The sequence below is a fragment of the Rhinopithecus bieti genome, unplaced genomic scaffold (genome assembly GCF_001698545.2).
Source record: "Rhinopithecus bieti isolate Rb0 unplaced genomic scaffold, ASM169854v2 scaffold_55, whole genome shotgun sequence".
NCBI lineage: Eukaryota > Metazoa > Chordata > Mammalia > Primates > Cercopithecidae > Rhinopithecus > Rhinopithecus bieti.
Window position 1 is genome coordinate 1,257,826 of NW_016803114.1, and position 19,950 is coordinate 1,277,775.

The 19,950-nt window shown below is 35.8% G+C and overlaps 1 protein-coding gene across 3 annotated transcripts in view; it reads left to right on the top strand.

The window, feature by feature from the left end:
• IFT80 (intraflagellar transport 80) overlaps positions 1 to 19,950 on the top strand; it is a 134,345-nt gene that overhangs the window by 85,858 nt on the left and 28,537 nt on the right. For all 3 annotated transcript variants that reach the window (XM_017850736.1, XM_017850854.1, XM_017850788.1), the window contains 4 exons: positions 3,180 to 3,254; positions 6,093 to 6,256; positions 15,080 to 15,144; positions 18,831 to 18,966. In XM_017850736.1, the coding sequence (XP_017706225.1) occupies positions 3,180 to 3,254; positions 6,093 to 6,256; positions 15,080 to 15,144; positions 18,831 to 18,966 (440 nt within the window). The remainder of the gene's footprint in view (positions 1 to 3,179; positions 3,255 to 6,092; positions 6,257 to 15,079; positions 15,145 to 18,830; positions 18,967 to 19,950) is intronic.

Genomic DNA, 19,950 nt, shown 5'->3' on the forward strand with positions numbered 1-19,950 from the left:
CTTTATTTAACAGTTGGCTTACAAAATTCTTGAAAACTTAGTAACTAGTACAAGCTGGCTCTAGCATGCTACCAGTTGATTCCTCAACTATCCAGAAAACTCATGTAACCACTATGATGCTTTCAAGCGTTAGAAATAGTTAAGGATTTTTAAAAAATTTTGTCCTTATTATTTGTAACATTACATAGTTATAGTTTAGTCACTGAATATACAATTGAGATGGAGACTATATGTCTCATTCACCACTATATGTCTAGCACCTAGCACAGTGCCCAATGTGTTGTGAGTACTTAATAAATACTTTTGAATGAATAAATGAATTAAAATATGTGAAATATAGCATCATCTTGGTATCCTAAAGTCTAATAGTACACAACACAAAGGTATTTAATTAACAAGTGCTACAACTATGTATTTTAAAATTCCCACTCACTATATGTAAACCTGCTACTAATCAGAATCTGCAATTTGGGACAAATAGCCAAATCTGAAGTAATGAAATAGAAGAAACAGAGGTGAGTGGATAAAGAAATAAGTGATTTAATTTTATGTTGAGTTTTGTTTTTGTTTTTTTTCTTACATGAGAGTGAAAGAGGAACAGTAACAATTTGGGAAAATACAAAAAAGATACCAAGTTAAGCAGTTGAGATGTGGGGAAGGGATTATAGAATGTGAGAAAACCATACAATCACTTTAATGCATATAGGTGTTTGAATAATTAATTTTCATGGGGCAGGGGAGAACAGAGATCTCTTCAGTTTAGTGTTTGTTTGTTTGTTTGAGGGAAGATAAGGCTCTTAATTTCACCATAATAACTTCCCCATTATTCTACTAGCTATAGTGGCAAGGACATAATGTTTGAATCTGTAGGATTAGTATCATTAGGTGTTACGTGTATTCAAAAGTTGCCTTTAAAATATCCAAAGTTTAGCAGCTATTAATTTTTTTTGGTCATTCTACTTTTCCCTTACAAGTTTTTTGTTTTGTTTTGTTTTGTTTTGTTTTCTGAGACGGGTCTTGCTTTGTTGCCCAGGCTGGAGTGCAGTGGCGCGATCTCGGCTCACTGCAAGCTTGGCCTCCCGGGTTCACGCCATTTTCTTGCCTCAGCCTCCGAGTAGCTGGGACTACAGGCACCCGCCACCACGCCCGGCTAATTTTTTTTTTTGTATTTTAGTAGAGAGGGGTTTCACCATGTTAGCCAGGGTGGTCTCTATCTCCTGACCTCGTGATCCGCCTGCCTCGGCCTCCCAAAGTGCTGGGATTACAGGCGTGAGCCACCGCACCTGGCCTCCCTTACAAGTTAATGTGTGGCAAATGTAAGATTGCTTTTCTTCTTTTCTGATTGAACCTTGCCTCCCCTCTTTGACTGTCAAGACATTTATTAAGGTACAAAATATTAATACCAGGATGCAGCAGTGGTAATGAAACGCAAGGATGCAGTAGTGGGAATGAATCACCACGAAAACGTATTTCATAAAGTTTTAAAAGCCTACTAGCATTTTAGATAATAATGACTGTCATTTATTGAGCAACTGTTATACTGTCTTTCATGTTTATTATTATTCTGATTTGAAAGCTGAAGCTAAAGGACATAGAGAATGATTAGATAACTTGCCTTACATCAGATTATTGACTTTGTTACTAAAGGAAAGTGGGGATTTGAATCCAAGTTCTTAATAACTGTTGGCTCGTTTTAGTAATAAAATATAATTTTAAAACAGACATGCAAGTAGTTTACTGGTTTATATGAAAAGAAGTTCCAGAAAAAGAAAACAATATATAAGCATTCTATATTAAATTTTCATTTGATTTTTCAGATAATTATATTAATATTCTTGTTCTATTCAGCATTTATAGCTTTGGGAGTCTATATTTTCATGGCATTTATGTATCTCTCAGTTGTCAGGAATCTCAGATATTTTCTGAGGGGACATTAAAAAAACCCTCACATAATCACTACTTTCCTTATCAACTTTCTTGACAAAGAATGAAGGTTAATTAGTAAAGCATTTTGTGATATTTTTTCTAAAGTGCAAAAGCATATATATCTTTATCATATCTATGAACCCCAGACTAATTAATAATCAGTAATTAATAATCACTAATTATTAGCAGTTACTTATTTGTTATTTTGCCTTGTCCATGTATTTACTTACTGAAATTATTATCAGAATCTTTGCATTAGTCAAGATTAGTTGCCTACCTGTTTGCTTACTCACTGCTTCCTTCCCCTTCCCTCCTCCATCTTCTGGATTTGAACATGAGATTTAATCTGATTTAGAGAACTGGCTTTATGAAAGTTACTGAAATTCAGAATATATAGAAGTAATAAAACTTATTTTAAACTGTGGAACAACTTTTATTATTTAAGGATGGGTTTTTCTGTTTGTAAATGTTCTCTTTACCCACCCAAATCTTTGATTCATGTTACCCTATAAAAACAAAATGATTTGCTTGTTTATTTATTAATCAATTTATTCAATAAGCATGTTCATGGCTTACATTTATATAGTATTTTAGGGTTTACAGAATGCTTCACAGAAATATTTTCATTTCAACCCAACAATAACATTGGGAGGTCTGCAGGAAAAATAATCCTGTTCATCATATTACTGTTATTATAGTTTCTGTTTGCCTGGTACCTGCTTTATAACAGGTAGTTTGCCAGACACTATGCAAGTCATCATTATCCCCATTTTACAAATAAGGAAACTAATGCTTAGCAGGTTAGGCTTAAGATCAAGTGGCTGACAGGTGGTGAAGCCATATTTCTAATCCAGATATGTCTAACAAAAAGCTATCATCTCTTCATTATGCCATGCTGCTGCTGTTTTTTTAATGAGAAATCATTAGATGACTTGCCCAAACTCACAGAGCTGATAAATGGCAGAACTCAAACTTAGAATTCCTCAATTCACGTGTTGTAATACCTCTAGTAAACATTTATTGGATTCCCATTATGTGCTAATTGCTGGGAATACAGAGTCTTTGCTTTTTTGTTGGAGATACAGACACATCAATGAATAATTTCAGAACAATGCACCAAATGCTGTAATAGAAGTATGTATATAATTACTATGAAACTGAAGTCACTTTATTTAAAATGAATACCTATCTACTTATTTAAAAGTATTTGCTATTTTAAATGTTAATACATATCCATTTTACTTGTCTTTTAGCACGAAGAACTGGAACACACCAATTATATTTGATCTCAAAGAAGGAACTGTTAGTTTAATTCTGCAGGCAGAAAGGTAATTTATTATGTTTAACTGTTGGATCTGGGGTTAAAATAAATAGCATTAAAGCGCTCTTTAATAAAAACATCCAATTAAAAGAATGATATACTAATCATTTAGAACCAATCTGTTTCTATTATACATTTTAGAATAAAAAGAAAAGAATAAATAAGTTTTTTAAATCAGTGATTCTGAAACATTTTAGTCTCTGAATTTCTTAACATTCTTAGAAAATTACTGAGGGTTATATGTGGGTTAAATATATCAGTATTTACGGTATTAGAAATTGAAACAAATTTTAAAGCTATTTATTTTAAATGATGAGAATAAACTCATTACAGGTAAATATCCGAGTGATGACATGAGAGAATGGGAGCAACACAGGTAAATAACTAGTAAAGAGTTTTTACCTCATGGCCCCCCTATTTTCTGTTCTGCTTTGTTTTAAATATTGGTTGAAACTCTTTGGTTTCATGGGCCTACTGGGCTGTGACCTGAAGTTTGAAAACTAGTTTTCTCTACTAAGACATTCAGTGTATACAGGACTAAGAAATGCCAGGCAATTAACTGGAGTAAATTAGGAATAGCTATTACTCAAGAACCTACACTTTTCCATGAAAACTGTCAATTAGTCTCTTGCGTACAGCCAATAGCCTACTGAATCAGAGGAGGACTTAGCTACAACCCAATAAAGCTTGTTAAAAATTGTGAAAATATGATCGACAGTTACCTAAAATATCTACCCATAAAACATTTGCCCCAAAACCATGGGCTTTATTCCTCATCCCTTTACTCATCATGTAGGCAGCTCTTAATAGTGTTTATTATCAGGTTTTCTAGCCCACAGCTTTTTATAAATAGAAAACCAGAAGAAGAATGGTACTGGTGGACTGCTAGAGGCTGGCACAATGACAGGAAGAAAAGTGGCTGCCTGGCAAGGGAACATGGAGAAAACGAAAAGCACAGAACTGTATAGCTGAGTAGTATAAGGATTCTGCACACCAACAGATTCTTATGAGTTTCAAAGTTATCAGTTAAATAGTGAAAAATGTGATCACCGTATTGATGACCTTGAGTGACCAATAAAGTGTTATATCAAATTTTATGTTATCTATTTAATGAAATTGAAACATATGAATTGTTTAGTTATACCATAAATTTTAAAATAAGTCATTTTGTCATTTAAAAGGTAAGATGTCAGCTATCTAAAAAACATATATCTGAAATGCTTTTTACTCTAACAGTTCCAAATAAATTCATTTATACATTATTTATAAATGTATTTATTGAGTATACTCTTAATAAAGACATATATTAATGGCATAAATAGCCAAAAAATTTAGTCACTGCCTATCATTGGTCTTATTTATGCAATTAGAGATGTTTGCCCCTTGAAACAGGGTGTTTACTCACAAGTAGGTTAAAAGCTATAGTGTCTTATTTGGAAATGAAAACACTTTTAGTACAGAGACAAAGGAATATATACTAATATATGTCACTTTGTCAAGTTCAGCAAGTATTGTTTTCATAAACCAATATGTATGACCATACACTAGTGTGTAAGGGCCAAACCCTTCAATTAAATAAACTACCTACCAATCCTCAAGTATTAATTTAATTGAAGTGTATATAGTTGGTGTTCATTAGATACTAATTTTTCATTGGTTTTGGCGTTTATTTCCTTTTTGTTTCCATAGCAAAAAAAGAACAATTAGCAATTCCTAAATCAAGAACCAATTCTGAATCAAGGATATTTAAAACATTAAACATAAGATTTTGAAAAGTAATAATGTCTTCAGCATTAAGGAAACAGGCACACCAATATAGCCATAGTATGTGTGTAAATCAATACAACTTTTCAAAGGGCAGTATAACAATATATATTTAAACATTTTAAATGTATATTCTTTAATCCAGCAATTGCATTTCTAGAAGCTGAACTAAGGAAATAAGTAGGGCAGACATATGGAGGTGTATATACACTGTAGACATTCTTTAAAACAGTGAATAATTTGAAACAAATGTATATTTGGGAATGAGTGAGTTAGTAAAGCAATATACTATTGTCATAGTTATCTCTATGGAGGTAGGATCTCAAGAGGTCTTTTGTTTTCTCTGTATTGCTTGAATTATTTTGTACAATATTCATAAATTTTCAAAGGAAAAATATAACAGCCATAAAATATTTATGTTTCGAGTTAATAAAAAAGTAACAACAGAGAGCCCTATGCCTTAAATATGGTTGTCAACATAGCAAATGAATCTGACCCTGTGGCAAAAAAATATGAGTTTTTAGATATGAATACATACTGATAGTCACCATATGATTTTAAAGTCACAACTACCTTATTTTAATAAATAATTTTTTTTTTAGTCATTTTCAATACTTTAGAATTTAACCACTATTTAATCTTTAATTATTTTTAGCATAATCTTTAGTTATAAAATATATATTAAGACTGTTTCATGAAACAAATAGCACCTGGCATTAACATGACTGTATTCGTAAACTCTAAGATTTTCTTATTGTCTTTGTATACAGGAAAAAAAAACAATCCTTCTTTAGGCAAAGGAAATGAACTTGTGGGTATAGATGTTTTAGTGTATAGGGTGATGATTATGGACCTTTTCATTTTCTTTTCCTACTTCATAATAAAACAAAACCGAGAAAACAAACCAAAACAACCAATGCTGGTTTTCAGTGTTTGAAATGTTTTATTCCTTATATATCTACACATTTATATTAATTGTAAGATTTAGATTTTTTTACCAAGGATTAACTATTCTGTAATATAAAAACGAAAATATAATATACTCCTATTTGAGAATCTATTCCTATTCTTTATTTTTTAGACACTTTCTTCTTGTAGATGGTAGTAGTATCTATTTATATTCATATGAAGGGCGCTTTATTTCATCTCCAAAATTTCCTGGAATGAGAACAGATATTCTGAATGCACAGACTGTATCTTTGAGTAATGATACCATAGCAATAAGAGACAAAGCTGATGAAAAAAGTAAGTACATTTTTATAATTTTTCCTGTCAAATATGAAAATTTGTTAACACTATAAAATTTGTTAGCACTATAAAATTTTCATAAATTAACTTACATTTTTTACCAATGCATCAACTTTATAGAAAAAGAATTATGAGCTTTCTAATTTGTTTTCAAAACATGAGTTAATTAAACAGCTAAAGTTGTCATACTATATCCAGTTAATGGAACAAATAGATATTGTCACAACATCAAAGATCAGTAATAAGAAAAAAAATCTTTACAGTAGCTGTTGGTAGAGAGTTTGAACTTAATGTTCTGGTCCTAAAACATATATTAATGTTTAAGTTTTGATCTTTTAAATATTCCCTTTTCTTCATTTGGTAACATAGTAAATATTGCACTTCATTGAACTATTTAATTTGTTTATATTTTTAAATTCATATTCTAAGTTAATTGCAAGAAAGGTATGAATAACTTAAATTTTCTGTTTAAAAATCTAGGCCATATTAGTATTCATAAATAAATATAAGTATGTGATTGCACTCAGTTTCCAGGTCCCTTCTCAAGAGGTTGCTGGTGGGGTGGAGGGCTGAAAGTGCTCAACCCTCTGAACATGAGATTGGTCTTTCTGGTGACCAGCCGCTATCCTGAAGCTATCTAGGGGCTCACCAGAGTCACCTTATTAGGATAACAAAGACACTTCTATCACTCAGAAAATCCCAAGCATTTTTGAAGCTACCTGCCAGGAGCCCAGGACAAAGACCAGATAAATTATTCAAATACAGATCACCCCCTGGTCTATGACCATGGATCCCTTATGGCAAAAGGATCATTCCTGTCAATAGGACCAGCATGAGTATGCCTAATGTTTGGAGGAATCAATATTGGGTAGAGATAAGAGGCTTTTAATTCCATTCCCAGTACATTCGATCATCACTATGAGTATTTATACTCTTAGCAACAATTCCATTGTTACACCATATTGTAAAATAGGAGTCAGAAGGCACTAGCACATTACTAGAGTTCTACTAGTCATTAATAATTAGTCCAGTCTGGGCCAGGCACAGTGACTCACACCTGTAATCCCAGCACTTTGGGAGGCCGAGGTGGGCGGATCACGAGGTCAGGATCTTGAGACCATCCTGGATAACATGGTGAAACTCCGTCTCTACTAGAATACAAAAAATTAGCCAGGCGTGGTGGCAGGTGCCTGTAGTCCCAGCTACTCAGGAGGCTGAGGCTGGAGAATGGCGTGAACCCGGGAGGCGGAGCTTGCAGTGAGCCGAGATCACGCCACTGCACTCCAGCCTGGGCGACAGAGTGAGACTCCGTCTCAAAAAAACAAACAAACAAAAAAAAACCCAAAAAACAAAAAACAAAATAATTAGTCCAGTCCATCATCATGTTCTGTGACCAACTTGTCTTCAAATTTAGACCTCTGAGGTTTGCAGGATTCCATTCAAGTTTGTCAAGTTCCAAGCAGGAGAGGTCTCAGCAATATATGGCTTCATCTTCTTATGTATCAGCTATAATTAAGCCAAGAAACAATATCATTCTTTTGCTCTGAGCCTCTTTTGAAGCATTAATGTAGTATTTTACTTATTGCATAAGCCATTTATTCATTTCTTTACTCTCAGCTATTATTTCTCCTATCCATTTGTACAGAGCAAACAGGCTGTTTCCTCTACCAGCCAATAAAGCTGCATTCACTATTAAACCCCAAATCTCCAGATGTAGTGAAGGCACAACCCATCCTATCAGGTCCTTAGGAATTTTGACATTAAGGCTTAAAAGTATAGTTACAGTTTCTTTCTTGGGAACCATCCCTGCTTCTGGCATTTGTAGTGGTAGCCCTGGTCTTGGGACCATGGTGTCAGGTAGGAGAAGGTGATATAAGGAAGAAAGAAAAAAGTGTTTTGCCATACCAGCATCCTCCTTTCCCCTCCCCCTCTCCCTGAGATCCATCAAAAAAACAAAAGGAGGCCGAGGTGGGCAGATCACAAGGTCAGGAGTATGACCAACCTGACCAACATGGTGAAACCCTGTCTCTACTAAAAATACAAAAATTAGCCAGCCATGGTGGTACACACCTGTAATCCCAGCTACTCAGGAGGCTGAGGCAGGAGAATCACTTGAACTTGGGAGGCGCAGGTTGCAGTGAGCCGAGGTTGTAGTGAGCTGAGATCGCGCCACTGCACTGCAGTCTGGGTGACAGAGCGAGACTCTGTCTCAAAACAAAACAAAACAAAAAAACAGAGGAATCTATCTAGTGCAGGAATCTATCTCTTTGCTTCTCTCTTGCTGAATCCATACTCATGCAGGCATGCAAACCAGTTCTTCATGCTTTCCCCTGTTTTAGAAAACCACTGTTTTAACTTACCATTCTGATTCTTTACCAAACTATTACTCTGGGGAAGATATCTCTCTGCCCATTGTTGGACATTATGGATTGTAAAGTATGTTCCTTGGTCTGGTGGAATGTGACTAGGTAGTCCAAATCAATGCATTATCTTCTCTGCTGATTCTTTTATAGTTCCCTCAGTATTTGCCAGGCTACCACTGGTTAAACAAAGCCTAGTGCAGAGTCAGCATCTATTCATCTCAGGACCCTTTTGTAGCCCTCCAGGGCTACTGGCATGAGTCCAGGTTTCCAGCTATATGTAGGGCTTTCCTCCTGGGGAATCTGCCCTATAGCCATCTGCAGTCTGTCATGGGCAGACAGAAAGTTCTTGCTGGTATTTTGTGCCTCAGAGGGTTTGAGAGGAACATTTCTAGATTCAGTTCATCTCTGCATTGCTGCAGCCCCCCGTGTTCACTTGCTTCATATACCCAAGGGGGCCACCTCAACCAGGCATCCTGAGGTATTTCCTCATCAATTCCAATCACCTTTTGAACCTAGAAGGGGAAGTCTCCTGATAAGCATTGATATGCCATACCTTAATGCACCCATCAAGTTCCCATAGTAAGTTCCTTGAAGGCTGTACCCTATATGGGCATTCCTATAACAGGCCAGTTTTCCATTGTCCTTCTTGCCTGACCATGTGACCATGGCCTGCAAGTTAATAAAAACTCAGATATCGAGGCAAACAGCATGCAGTGCAGCCCACCACACATTTGTTTTCACCTTCTTCTGTCAGGGGGTGGCCTTACAAATAAAATGTTGTATGTTCACAATAGAATTGCTATTCATAAACCAAGCAACTATCTGTTGGTTAATTGAGAGCTGTTTATAGGCCACTGTCCGAGTGTCAACAGAATTTGGCAGCTCCTCAAGTGGTTCCAAAGTCAGTCAGAGCAGGTAGTCTCATGAATACACTGTAACTTTTTGTATTTCCCAGTAATGTGTTCCTACTCAATACATTTCCATTTTATTATGAAACTCTTCTGGGCATTGCCTTTCCTAGTAGAATCTGTCTCCAGTGTCACCCAAGATACTATGGGTACATTAGATTTCAAGATTATTTTCTATTCTTCGGTTATAGGGTCAGTTTCAATTAATGTCAGATAGCAAGCTAGTAATTGCCCCCAGATGGGAATTCTCTAGTCCAGAATCCCAGTAATTTTCACTGAGAGGTGTTCATAGGCTTTCCCCTGTAAGTTCCAATCTGTATTCTACCTAGGGTTATTGTATAGAGAATTCGTCCATACTAGTTCATATACTGATTGATATTCAAGGCCTGTTGAACTTGAGTAATCTTATTGATTCCCATTTTGCATTCCCAATTAATATTGCTTAAAGGGTGGATTTACATGCTTTCTGTTTCACATTACTTGATAGAGGAAACGCTCTCCAGTCAGACATAATATCAGTCCCCATAATATATTCTGGCAAATGAGGCACAACTACTTAACATAAAGCTCGTTTGGGGCCAGGCGTGGTGGCTCACATCTGTAATCCCAGCACTTTGGGAAGCCAAGGCAGGCGGATCACCTGAGGTCAGGAATTCAAGACCAGCCTGGCCAACATGGCGAAACCCCGTCTTTTTACAAAAAAAATTAGCCAGTGTCCCAGCTATTCGGGAGGGTGAGGCAGAAAAATCGCTTGCACCCAAGAGGCAGAATTTACAGTAAGCTGAGATTGCACCGCTGCACTCCAGCCTGGTCAACAAGAGCAAAAACTCCGTCTAAAAAAAAAAAAAACAACTTGTTTAAATATACAAATTTTCATCCAAAACTTTCCCCTTAATGCCATTAGCTCTTGCATTTCTATATCCTCTCAATCTAGTTGTGACTCCCATTAGGACTTTCTTTTTTTTTTTTCCTTTTTTTGAGACACAGTCTCACTCTGTTGCCCAGGCTGGAGTGCAGTGGCATGATGTCGGCTCACTGCAGCCTCCTCCCAGGTTCAAATGATTCTCCTGCTTCAGCCTCCTGAATAGCTAGTATTACAGGCATGCGCCACCACGCTCAGCTAATTTTTCATAGTTTTAGGAGAGGTGGGGTTTTACCATGTTGGCCAGGCTGGTCTCAAACTCCTAACCTCAAGTGATCTGCCCACCTCAGCCTCCCAAAATGCTAGGATTACAGGTGTGAGCCCGGCCCCATTAGGACTTTCAGTAGTAGGTGGGGGAAGTGTTCCGGTCAGACATAGTATCTATTCCCATGAAACATTCAGGTAAAGGAGACGCAGCCTCTACACATAAAGTCTGTTTAAACTCTCCAGTTTTCATTCAAACTTTCACCTTTCTTCTACCAACACTTGCACTTCCGTACTATCTCAATTTAATTGTAGTCTCCTTTAGGACTTCACCAGGGGGTTTTGGACCAAAGTACATGGCACTTTTGCATCAAGGTGTCTAGAGTCTTCTCCTCTCTACCCCCTGACCATTTTGCCTATTCATGTGCTTAAGGTGTTGGGTCCGCAGCTCAGAATTGAGCCAAGGAACCCAGGCTCTTTCCTGAATCTTTTTCTTGATTAAATTGGTAGACCATTGCTCCAGGTAATTCAAGGTCAGGTTTCTTGTTGCCATCTTTGCCTTTCTGCTTTCCAAATTCTTCCAAACTAAGATGAATAAAGCAGATTTGCTTAGCACTCTTAAATGTTGGGGCACTAGCAGGACCGCCCCATTGGTCCACCCAACCTCTGTGTTTTGATCCCAGACTCCCACGCTGCTATGATGAGTCCCTTGACTCTCTCCTTTCTCTTTCCTTTCATTTTACCCCCATCAGCGTTTGCTTTTTCACCCCATTTCTTTAAAAAACAACCAAAAAAATTTTGTTTTAGGTTCAGGGTACATGTGTAGGTTTGTTACATTGGTAAACGTTGTGTCATAGGGGTTTATTGTACAAATTATTTCATCACCTAGTTACTAAGCCTAGTACCCAATAATTATTTTTTCTGATCCTCTCCCTCCTCCCACTCTTCACTCTCAAGCCCCCAGGCTCGGTTTCCCTCTTTGTGTCCATGAGTTCTCATTATTTAGCTCCCACTTATAAGTGAGAACATGTGGTAATTGGTTTTCTGTTTCTGCATTAGTTTGTTAAGGATAATGGCCTCCAGCTCCATCAACATTCCCGCAAAGGACATGATCTATTCTTTTTTATGGCTGCACAATATTCCATGGTGTATATGTACAACATTTTCTTTATCAGATCTGTCATTGATGGGCATTTAAGTTGACTCCACGTCTTTGCCATTGTAGATAGGTGTTGCAGTGAACATTTGCATGCATATGTCTTTATGGTAGACTGATTTATATTCCTTTGGGTATATACGCAGTAATGGGATTGCTGGGTTGAATGGTAGTTCTGTTTTTAGCTCTTTGAGGAATTGCCACACTCCTTTCCACAATGATTGAACTAATTTACACTCCCACCAACAGTGTTAAACTATTCCCTTTTCTCCACAACTCACCAGCATCTGTTATTTTTTGACTTTATAATAATAGCCATTCTGACTGGTATGAAATGGTATCTCATTGTGGTTTTGATTTGTATTTCTCTAATGATCAGTGATATTGTGCTTTCGTTCATATGTTTGTTGGCCACATGTATGTCTTTTAAGTGTCTGTTCCTGTCCTTTGCCCAATTTTTAATGTTTTTTTTTCTTGAAAATTTGTTAAGTTCCTTATAGATGTTGGATATTAGAGTTTTATCAGATGCACATTTTGCAGAAATTTTCTTCTATTCTGTAGGTTGTCTATTTACTCTGTTGATAGTTTCTTTTGCTGTGCAGGTCTTAAATTTAATTAGATTCTATTTGTCAATTTTTGCTTTTGTTGTGATTGCTTTTGGCATCTTTGTCATGAAATCTTTCCTTGTTCCCATGTCCAGAATGGTATTGCCTAGGTTGTCTTCCAGGGTTTTTATACTTTTGTTCGCTGTGTTTTCTTTTTCTTTTCTTTTTTTTTTTTTGAGATGGAGTCTCGCTCTGTCACCCAGGCTGGAGTGCAGTGGAGTGATCTCGGCTCACTGCAAGCTCCGCCTCCCGGGTTCACGCCATTCTCCTGCCTCGGCCTCCCGAGTAGCTGGGACTACAGGCGCAGGCCGCCACGCCTGGCTAATTTTCTGTATTTTTAGTAGAGATGAGGTTTCACTGTGTTATCCAGGATGGCCTCAATCTTACCTTGTGATTTGCCCGCCTTAGCCTCCCAAAGTGCTGGGATTACAGGTGTGAGCCACCAAGCCCGGACCACACTGTATTTCTTAATACCTGTTTAAAGATTTTTTTCCCAGTTTGGATGAGTTTCTAGACAATTCCCTCTGCCTGTCCCCATTCTCTTATGGATCATTTTAGTCTTTTTCATGATTTGTTTCAGCATAACTTTTTCCTTTGAAAATGACTCTGAGGTTAGTGCCTGTTCCTTGAACTGGCAAGAATCCAGTATCTTTCCCAACACATTCATTCCTTCAGTCGGGGCCCTGAGGCTAGAGGCCATAATTTAGACTGGCCAGAATTTATATTTGATTCATCTCTTCCTTTCATTTTTAGCTGTTATATTATAGATAGCAATTACCAAGAGATTGTATATTTCTCTTTTTTCTTACTGTTTTGCATTTTCCTGTGCATTTAGTGAGCCAGTTCCCCAGAAGATGTATGCATCATCTCTAAATTTCATCAGTAACTTTTGCCTCCAATAACTGATTGCAGCATAGCTGGTGTTTCATATCCTGGGTGACCCCATGGCCACTGAGGAATCAGAAGTTCTTCATCCCCTGCCCTTTCATCCTTTCTCTTCCCAAACCATATGTTTCAGTAACCTGATACCAACTATTCCATTTTCATCTCAACTGGGTATACTGCAATTCATTTCTACACTACCCGGAGTTAATGCAGACACCAAAGCTTAAGGGCACAGTCTTCCACAAGACTGCTCCTATTTCAGATGACAGTCACAAGTCTAACGCTCCCCCAACCCCACTGCAGCTGCCTACTTTTCTGACCAACTAGCTGCAAATTCAGGGATTCCCACAATGCCTTCAAATTTGATAATTCACTAAAATGACTCACAGAACTCAGGAAAGCTATACTTATTATTACAGTTTTATTATAAAGGATGGACACAGAGTTTCTGTGTCCTCTCCTCTCAGGACACATCATCTTCCCAGCTCATCAGTGTATTCAGTAACCAGGAAGCTCCACTGAGCTTTGGCATTCAGAATTTGTATGGGGTTTTATTACATTGGCATGGTTAATTAAATCATTGGCCACATGATGAACCCAGTCTCCAGCCCGCTTCCCATCTCTAGAGACTGGGAACCTGAAAGTTCAGACCCTCTAAGCACATGCTTGATCTGATTATCAGCCCCTATCCTGAAGCTATCTAGGGGCCCACCAAGAGTCTCCTCACTAGCAATAATACAGATACTCTAATCACTCAGGAAAGTCTCAGCGTTTTTGAAGCTCCAGGACAAAGACCAGATAAATTATTGATTATACCAGAGTAGCATATTAATAATAGAAAACTGAGCAGCATATAACATGTTGCCTGGCATTATAGTAGACATTCAACATGTTTTTCCTTTGTGGAATATGATGGTCTATTGTTGGGGCCTAGAAACTGACACCCCAAAATATGGTGCTTTGACATGCTGTGCTGAAGTTCCCTTATCTACCTCAACTTCAGACCCACCAAAGAAGACAACAGTTCTCTTTGGTCCCTTCCTTGAGTTTTCATTAACTAAACTCATATTGCAGGAAGAAATACAGAAAGCTGTCAACACACTTGAGCAGACTTTTGTCACAAATCATTGTGTGCTCTGTGGGCCCAGCAGACGGTTCCAGGCCACTGAATGTTCTTCATGCCCACTGAATTCCCTTATAAATCATTTACTACCCATTCTAAAACCATCCACACTTCCCCATCTCCATTTCCCTTAAGAAGGGGAAGAAGCGGCTTTTAACCATCTGCACCCCATTGTATGGTAGGGTAATCACTCTGATTCTCTCCCATGCAAGTTAATAAAATTGTATACCATTTCTCCTATTAATCTGCCTTTTATGAGTTGATTTTCAGCTAACCTTCAAAGGACAAAGAGGATGTTTTCCTTTGGCCTCTACTCTATGGTGTTGTATTAGTTTAAATCAAAGTTATCAGAATTATAAATTACATTCACATTTGGACTTCCCATTGTTGAGCATTGATGCCATACCATTAATAAAAATTCTAATTAGGGAATGTGTTTTAGGAAGAAGTATTCAGTTTTATTGTTTTCGTAAGAAATGTGACCACATTAATAAATTAAAATTGGATGCTGCTGCTCTTCTGTGCTGAATTATTTAACTCTCTGTGGTCTAGAGAGGTAAATAATTTCTCATAAGGATTATAATAGTTTCACTGAATTTTACCAGTAAAAATTCTAATATAACGCATTCATTAATGTTCTACTTTTTTTTCAAGTAATCTTCCTCTTTGAGGCATCAACTGGAAAGCCTTTAGGTGATGGAAAGTTTCTTTCTCATAAGGTAATGGACATTAACTACTTCTAATGTAAATAGCCACTGTTTATTTACTTCCTTTTCAAAATTAATGTTTTCATTTTAAAGAGGACACAAAGGAATTAGTTTTTTATTTAAAATCAATGTGCATTCTCTGTTGACTATTTCACCTAAAAATGTCACAGTTAAAGACTAAGCACTGGTAAAGTTCGTGATAGAAAACTATACATGCAAATTAGTTGAATAAAAGGATCTGACTTATATGTCTGTTGTCAAACTCTTCACTGCTTTTCAGTTGCATGTTCTTTTTTGATTAAAATTTTAGCACCTGTCAGTATATAAAAATGTATTTGTGTTTCTAAATATCTTGCAGTTTTCTCATTGGCCTATTCTTAGCCAGCATTTTCTTTAGGTTTTAAGACTGTAGTAAGAAATTTCTATGCAAAGTACAAAATACCCTGAATTTTAAGTTGTTTATTGGTTTCTGATTTTAGCCTTAGAAAAGAAGCACATTGCATTGAGTTATCCTTCTAAATTACTGATATACTAGGGTCTAGAGACACTTTTAGTTTTATTAATACTTCTAGTGAAATGTTACTCAAAATTATATATATTTTTTGTAATTAATTTTTTTTGTTTGTTTTTGGAAGAGACAGGGTTTCGCCATGTTGCCAGGCTGGTCTCGAACTCCTGGGCTCAAGCAATCCACTCGCCTCAGCCCCGCAAAGTGCTAAGATTACAGATGTGAGCCACCACGCCTGGCACTAGTTTTAAATTTGAATAACAAACACATTCATATGGTTCAGAAATCAAAAAGCATTAAAAAGTATACAGTGGTAGTCTCCCTACTATACCTATTATTCATCACTGTGGTGCCTCTCCACCAAATAAGTAACCATTGTTATTAATCTCTTATATATTCTTCCAGAGATTTTTAGTGTATGTACCAACAAAACTGATATATGTTCTCTTCCTCCCCTTTTACAAAAATGTAACAAACAGTTTTACACTTTGCTTTTTTCATATAATACTCTCTTTCTGGAGATGGTTCCATATCTATACACAAAGTGCTTTCTCAACCCTTTTTCCTCCCACTGTATGGTATAACATTTTATGTATGTATCAGAATTTAAACTGTTTCCAATCTTTTGCCATTAATATTACAGTATTGCCAAGATGAATTACCTTGCATATACATCTTCTTGTACATGTGCCAGTGTAACTGTGGGATCTATTCTTGAAATATTGTTGCTGGGTCAAAGAATATGAGAATTTGTAATTTTAATAAATATTGTGAAGTAATCTTCCAAAGAGAGTGTATCAGTTTACTTTTGTACTGTTAATATATGAGGTGCTTATTTCCCTATAACCTCTCTGTTATTGTCATTTTAAATCAAAACTATGTAAGCAGAGTTTTTCCTCTTCAGTAAGATTAAGCATATCAAAAGGAGTAAATTTCTCAGCTTTTCAAGATGCAGTCATTTTTGTTAGTAGGATTGAGAGTCAATTAATAAGGTTAAATATTTTATTTTAATTTTATAACTCATTTCTATAACACTTTCCTAAGTGGTAAGAATTTCCTAAGAATTTACATAAAATCTTTAATTGTAATAAAAATTTCCATTGGAAATCTTTTATTGTAAAATAAAATTTCCAATTGAATCATTAATTGTAAATAAAATTTCCAATTGAAATCATTTAATTGTAAATAAAATTTCCAATTGAAGATCATTTATTGTAAGTAAATTCAATTTGAAATCATTTACATTGTGAGTAAAATTTCCAATTGAAATCATCTTTATGTGAGTAAAATTTCCAATTGAAAGTCATTTTTTTAATTGTGGTAAATTTCCAATTGGAAATCATTTAATTGTAAGTAAAACTTTTCCAATTGAATCATTTAATTGTAAGTAAAATTTCCAGTTGAAATCATTTAATTGTAAGTAAAATTTTCCAATTGAATCATGAAGCTAAAATATTCGCAATTGAATCAGTGTAATTGTAAATAAATTTCCCATTGAAATCATCGTAATGTAAGATAAATGTTCCTTGAAATCATGTAATTGTAAATAAATTTTACAATTAAATCACTAATTGTAATAAAATTTACAATTGCATTTATTTACAACTAAAATTAGAAATTTATAATTTCCTAATTATAAGAATGAAAGTGTCTTCTACATGTCACACTTCACCCAATTACCCAGTACATTTGTATGCAATACAAAGGATTCTTAAATTTTACATTCTATTAAATAATAGAAAAATCACCCACTCTATTTTATTTTATATGTGGAAGAGATTCATATCCAGAATCTTCCCAAATAATAACAGAGCTCAAACTAGAATTCAAGTCTGTGTATTAGTAAATGAATATTAATTAGTGTAGGGCAAGGGAGATGGTTCTAATGAACACAAAACTGCTTTTATGTCCCACTAGAAAGAGTAACCCAGGAGGAATAGAACCTATGTGAAGGTGGTAGGACTTGACAAGAGGAAAATGGGGGAAGCCCTGCTGAATGAAGTGAGGGAGCCCCTCTTCCCCTGTGTACATAGGCATTATTATAATTAGTGTCCATCTTTGATTTTTAATTTCTTAGGAGAGTCATATCTGTTTAGCAGTGTTTTTAAAAGAATACACTAGGTTCTGATGATTATGGTGATGATGACGATGATAAGTAATTCTTTATTGTTAACATTTCCATTTTGAAAATACCTAGAGTTATATTTCATGCATGCTTTGATATATATGAAACCAAATTCTTTTCTTCCTTAAAATATAAATTATGGTATTCTAGAAAGAGTTGAATTTTAAAATGTATTATGAACTGGTATATGATTGATTCATCAATTTGGATAAAATTATATTTGTATTTTGTTTTACTTTAAAAAATGTTTTTTATAGTTCATTTTGGTACAATGACTTGATGTTGTGGTCATGATTCTTGTTGAATTCACAATTCCTACCAAAGTCTTCAGACATTGTAGGAAGTAAATAAATCTTTCTTGGTTTGAATTAAAATGAATCTATATTGAAACATTTTCAAGTTATAGTAAAATTCATCTCACTAGCAGATGAAAAACAATGATCTTGGAGTTAGAAGTCTGAGTTGCAAGTTTATATGTACTTGATACTGGCTTTTTCTGAGCAAAATTGCTCAGTGAGTATGAGTCTAGTCTTCTGATTTGTAAATTAAGTATAGTAATACCTACATTACAAGCTTGTTTCCTGTTTTGCAAGAATGAATGTGAGAGAATCTGTAGAATTTAAGGCCCTGGACACATGATGTATTTCCACATATTTCCAAAATTTGTTTTTACAAATATTTAACAGATAGTTGTTAGGCAACTTATTAATCAAAATAGACCTCTCATATGATACTCAGAATTGCCTGATCCTTTCACCCTGACTACAAAAGGTAGGACAGGACAAATGGGAGTGTTTCTCAGCCTGCAGAGTATCAAAATATATATTATTTTATTGTATTTTAAGAGGTGTCTTTTCCTTGGATGTCAGGCAAATGTACTTTAGTGCAGCTTTTGAACGATTAATGTGTTGGCAGTTTAAAATTATTTAACAGGGACATTTTATCATTATAAATGTGTAAATGACATTTAATTGATCTTAAAGGAAATGATTTTATAATTAATTAAAATGATCTTATGTCAAACACTAAAACTAACCCAGTATTTACATTTTTTAAAAATTTTAGAATGAAATCTTGGAAATTGCTCTGGATCAAAAAGGACTTACCAATGATAGAAAAATTGCTTTCATTGATAAAAACAGAGATCTCTGTATCACTTCTGTGAAACGATTTGGGAAGGAAGAACAAATTATCAAGCTTGGTAAAATAATTTGAATACATTTTAAGTTTTAATTGTCAACTTTCTTATATTTGCTGTAATAAATAATTTGTATCTGGAAATGTTTTAATGTTTTAATCTTGTAATACTTCTTAGCTACTTAACCCATTTTTTAAAGAGTAGGAGTGAAAGTTTATTAAAAGCTTTATTTTTAAATTTTTATTGTGTTTTATTTGAGATAGGGTCTCACTCTGTCACCTATGCTGGAGTGCAGTGGCAAGATCAAGGCTCACCGTAACTTCTGCCTCCTGGGCTCAAGTGATTCTCCTGCCTCAGCCTCCCAAGTAGCTAGGACTACAGGCATGTGCCACCACATCTAGCTAATTTTTTTTGTATTTTGGTAGAAACAAGGTTTCACCATGTTGCCCACGCTTGTCTCAAACTCCTGAGCTCAAGCCATCCATCTGCCTTGGTCTCTTAAAGTGCTGGGATTACAGGCATGACCCACCGGGCCCGGCCTATTCAAAAGATTTAGAGCAGGAAAGAAAGGAAATAGAGTAAACTTGGAAGAGGGCAAGCAGGCGGCTTGAGAGATCAAGTGCACTGTGTGATCTTTGACTTGGGGTTTTATACTTTGGCATGGTTCTGGGGAGTTGCAACCCTTCTGCCCTGATTCTTCCCTTGGGTAGGCTGTCCACATGCCCAGTGGCCTGCCAGCACCTGGGAGGGGCCACATGCACAGTGTGTTTACTGAAGTTATACACATGCTCACTTGAGGTGTTTTTCCCTTACCACTCCAGTGTTTCTAGAGGAAGTTTGTATACCAATTAAACTCCTCCACCATTTTGCCTGTTAGTACGTATGTGTGAGCCCACTCACCTAGTTCTTGAGATCTTATTGAGAAGCTACTGATTTCCAGTTTTGGCGTTTATATTGAGAGACTACCTTTCCCTGGCACTGGCTGCAACCAATTATTATTTTAGAGAGACAGCTTAACAACAGCCTGACCATCACCTGATGGTCACC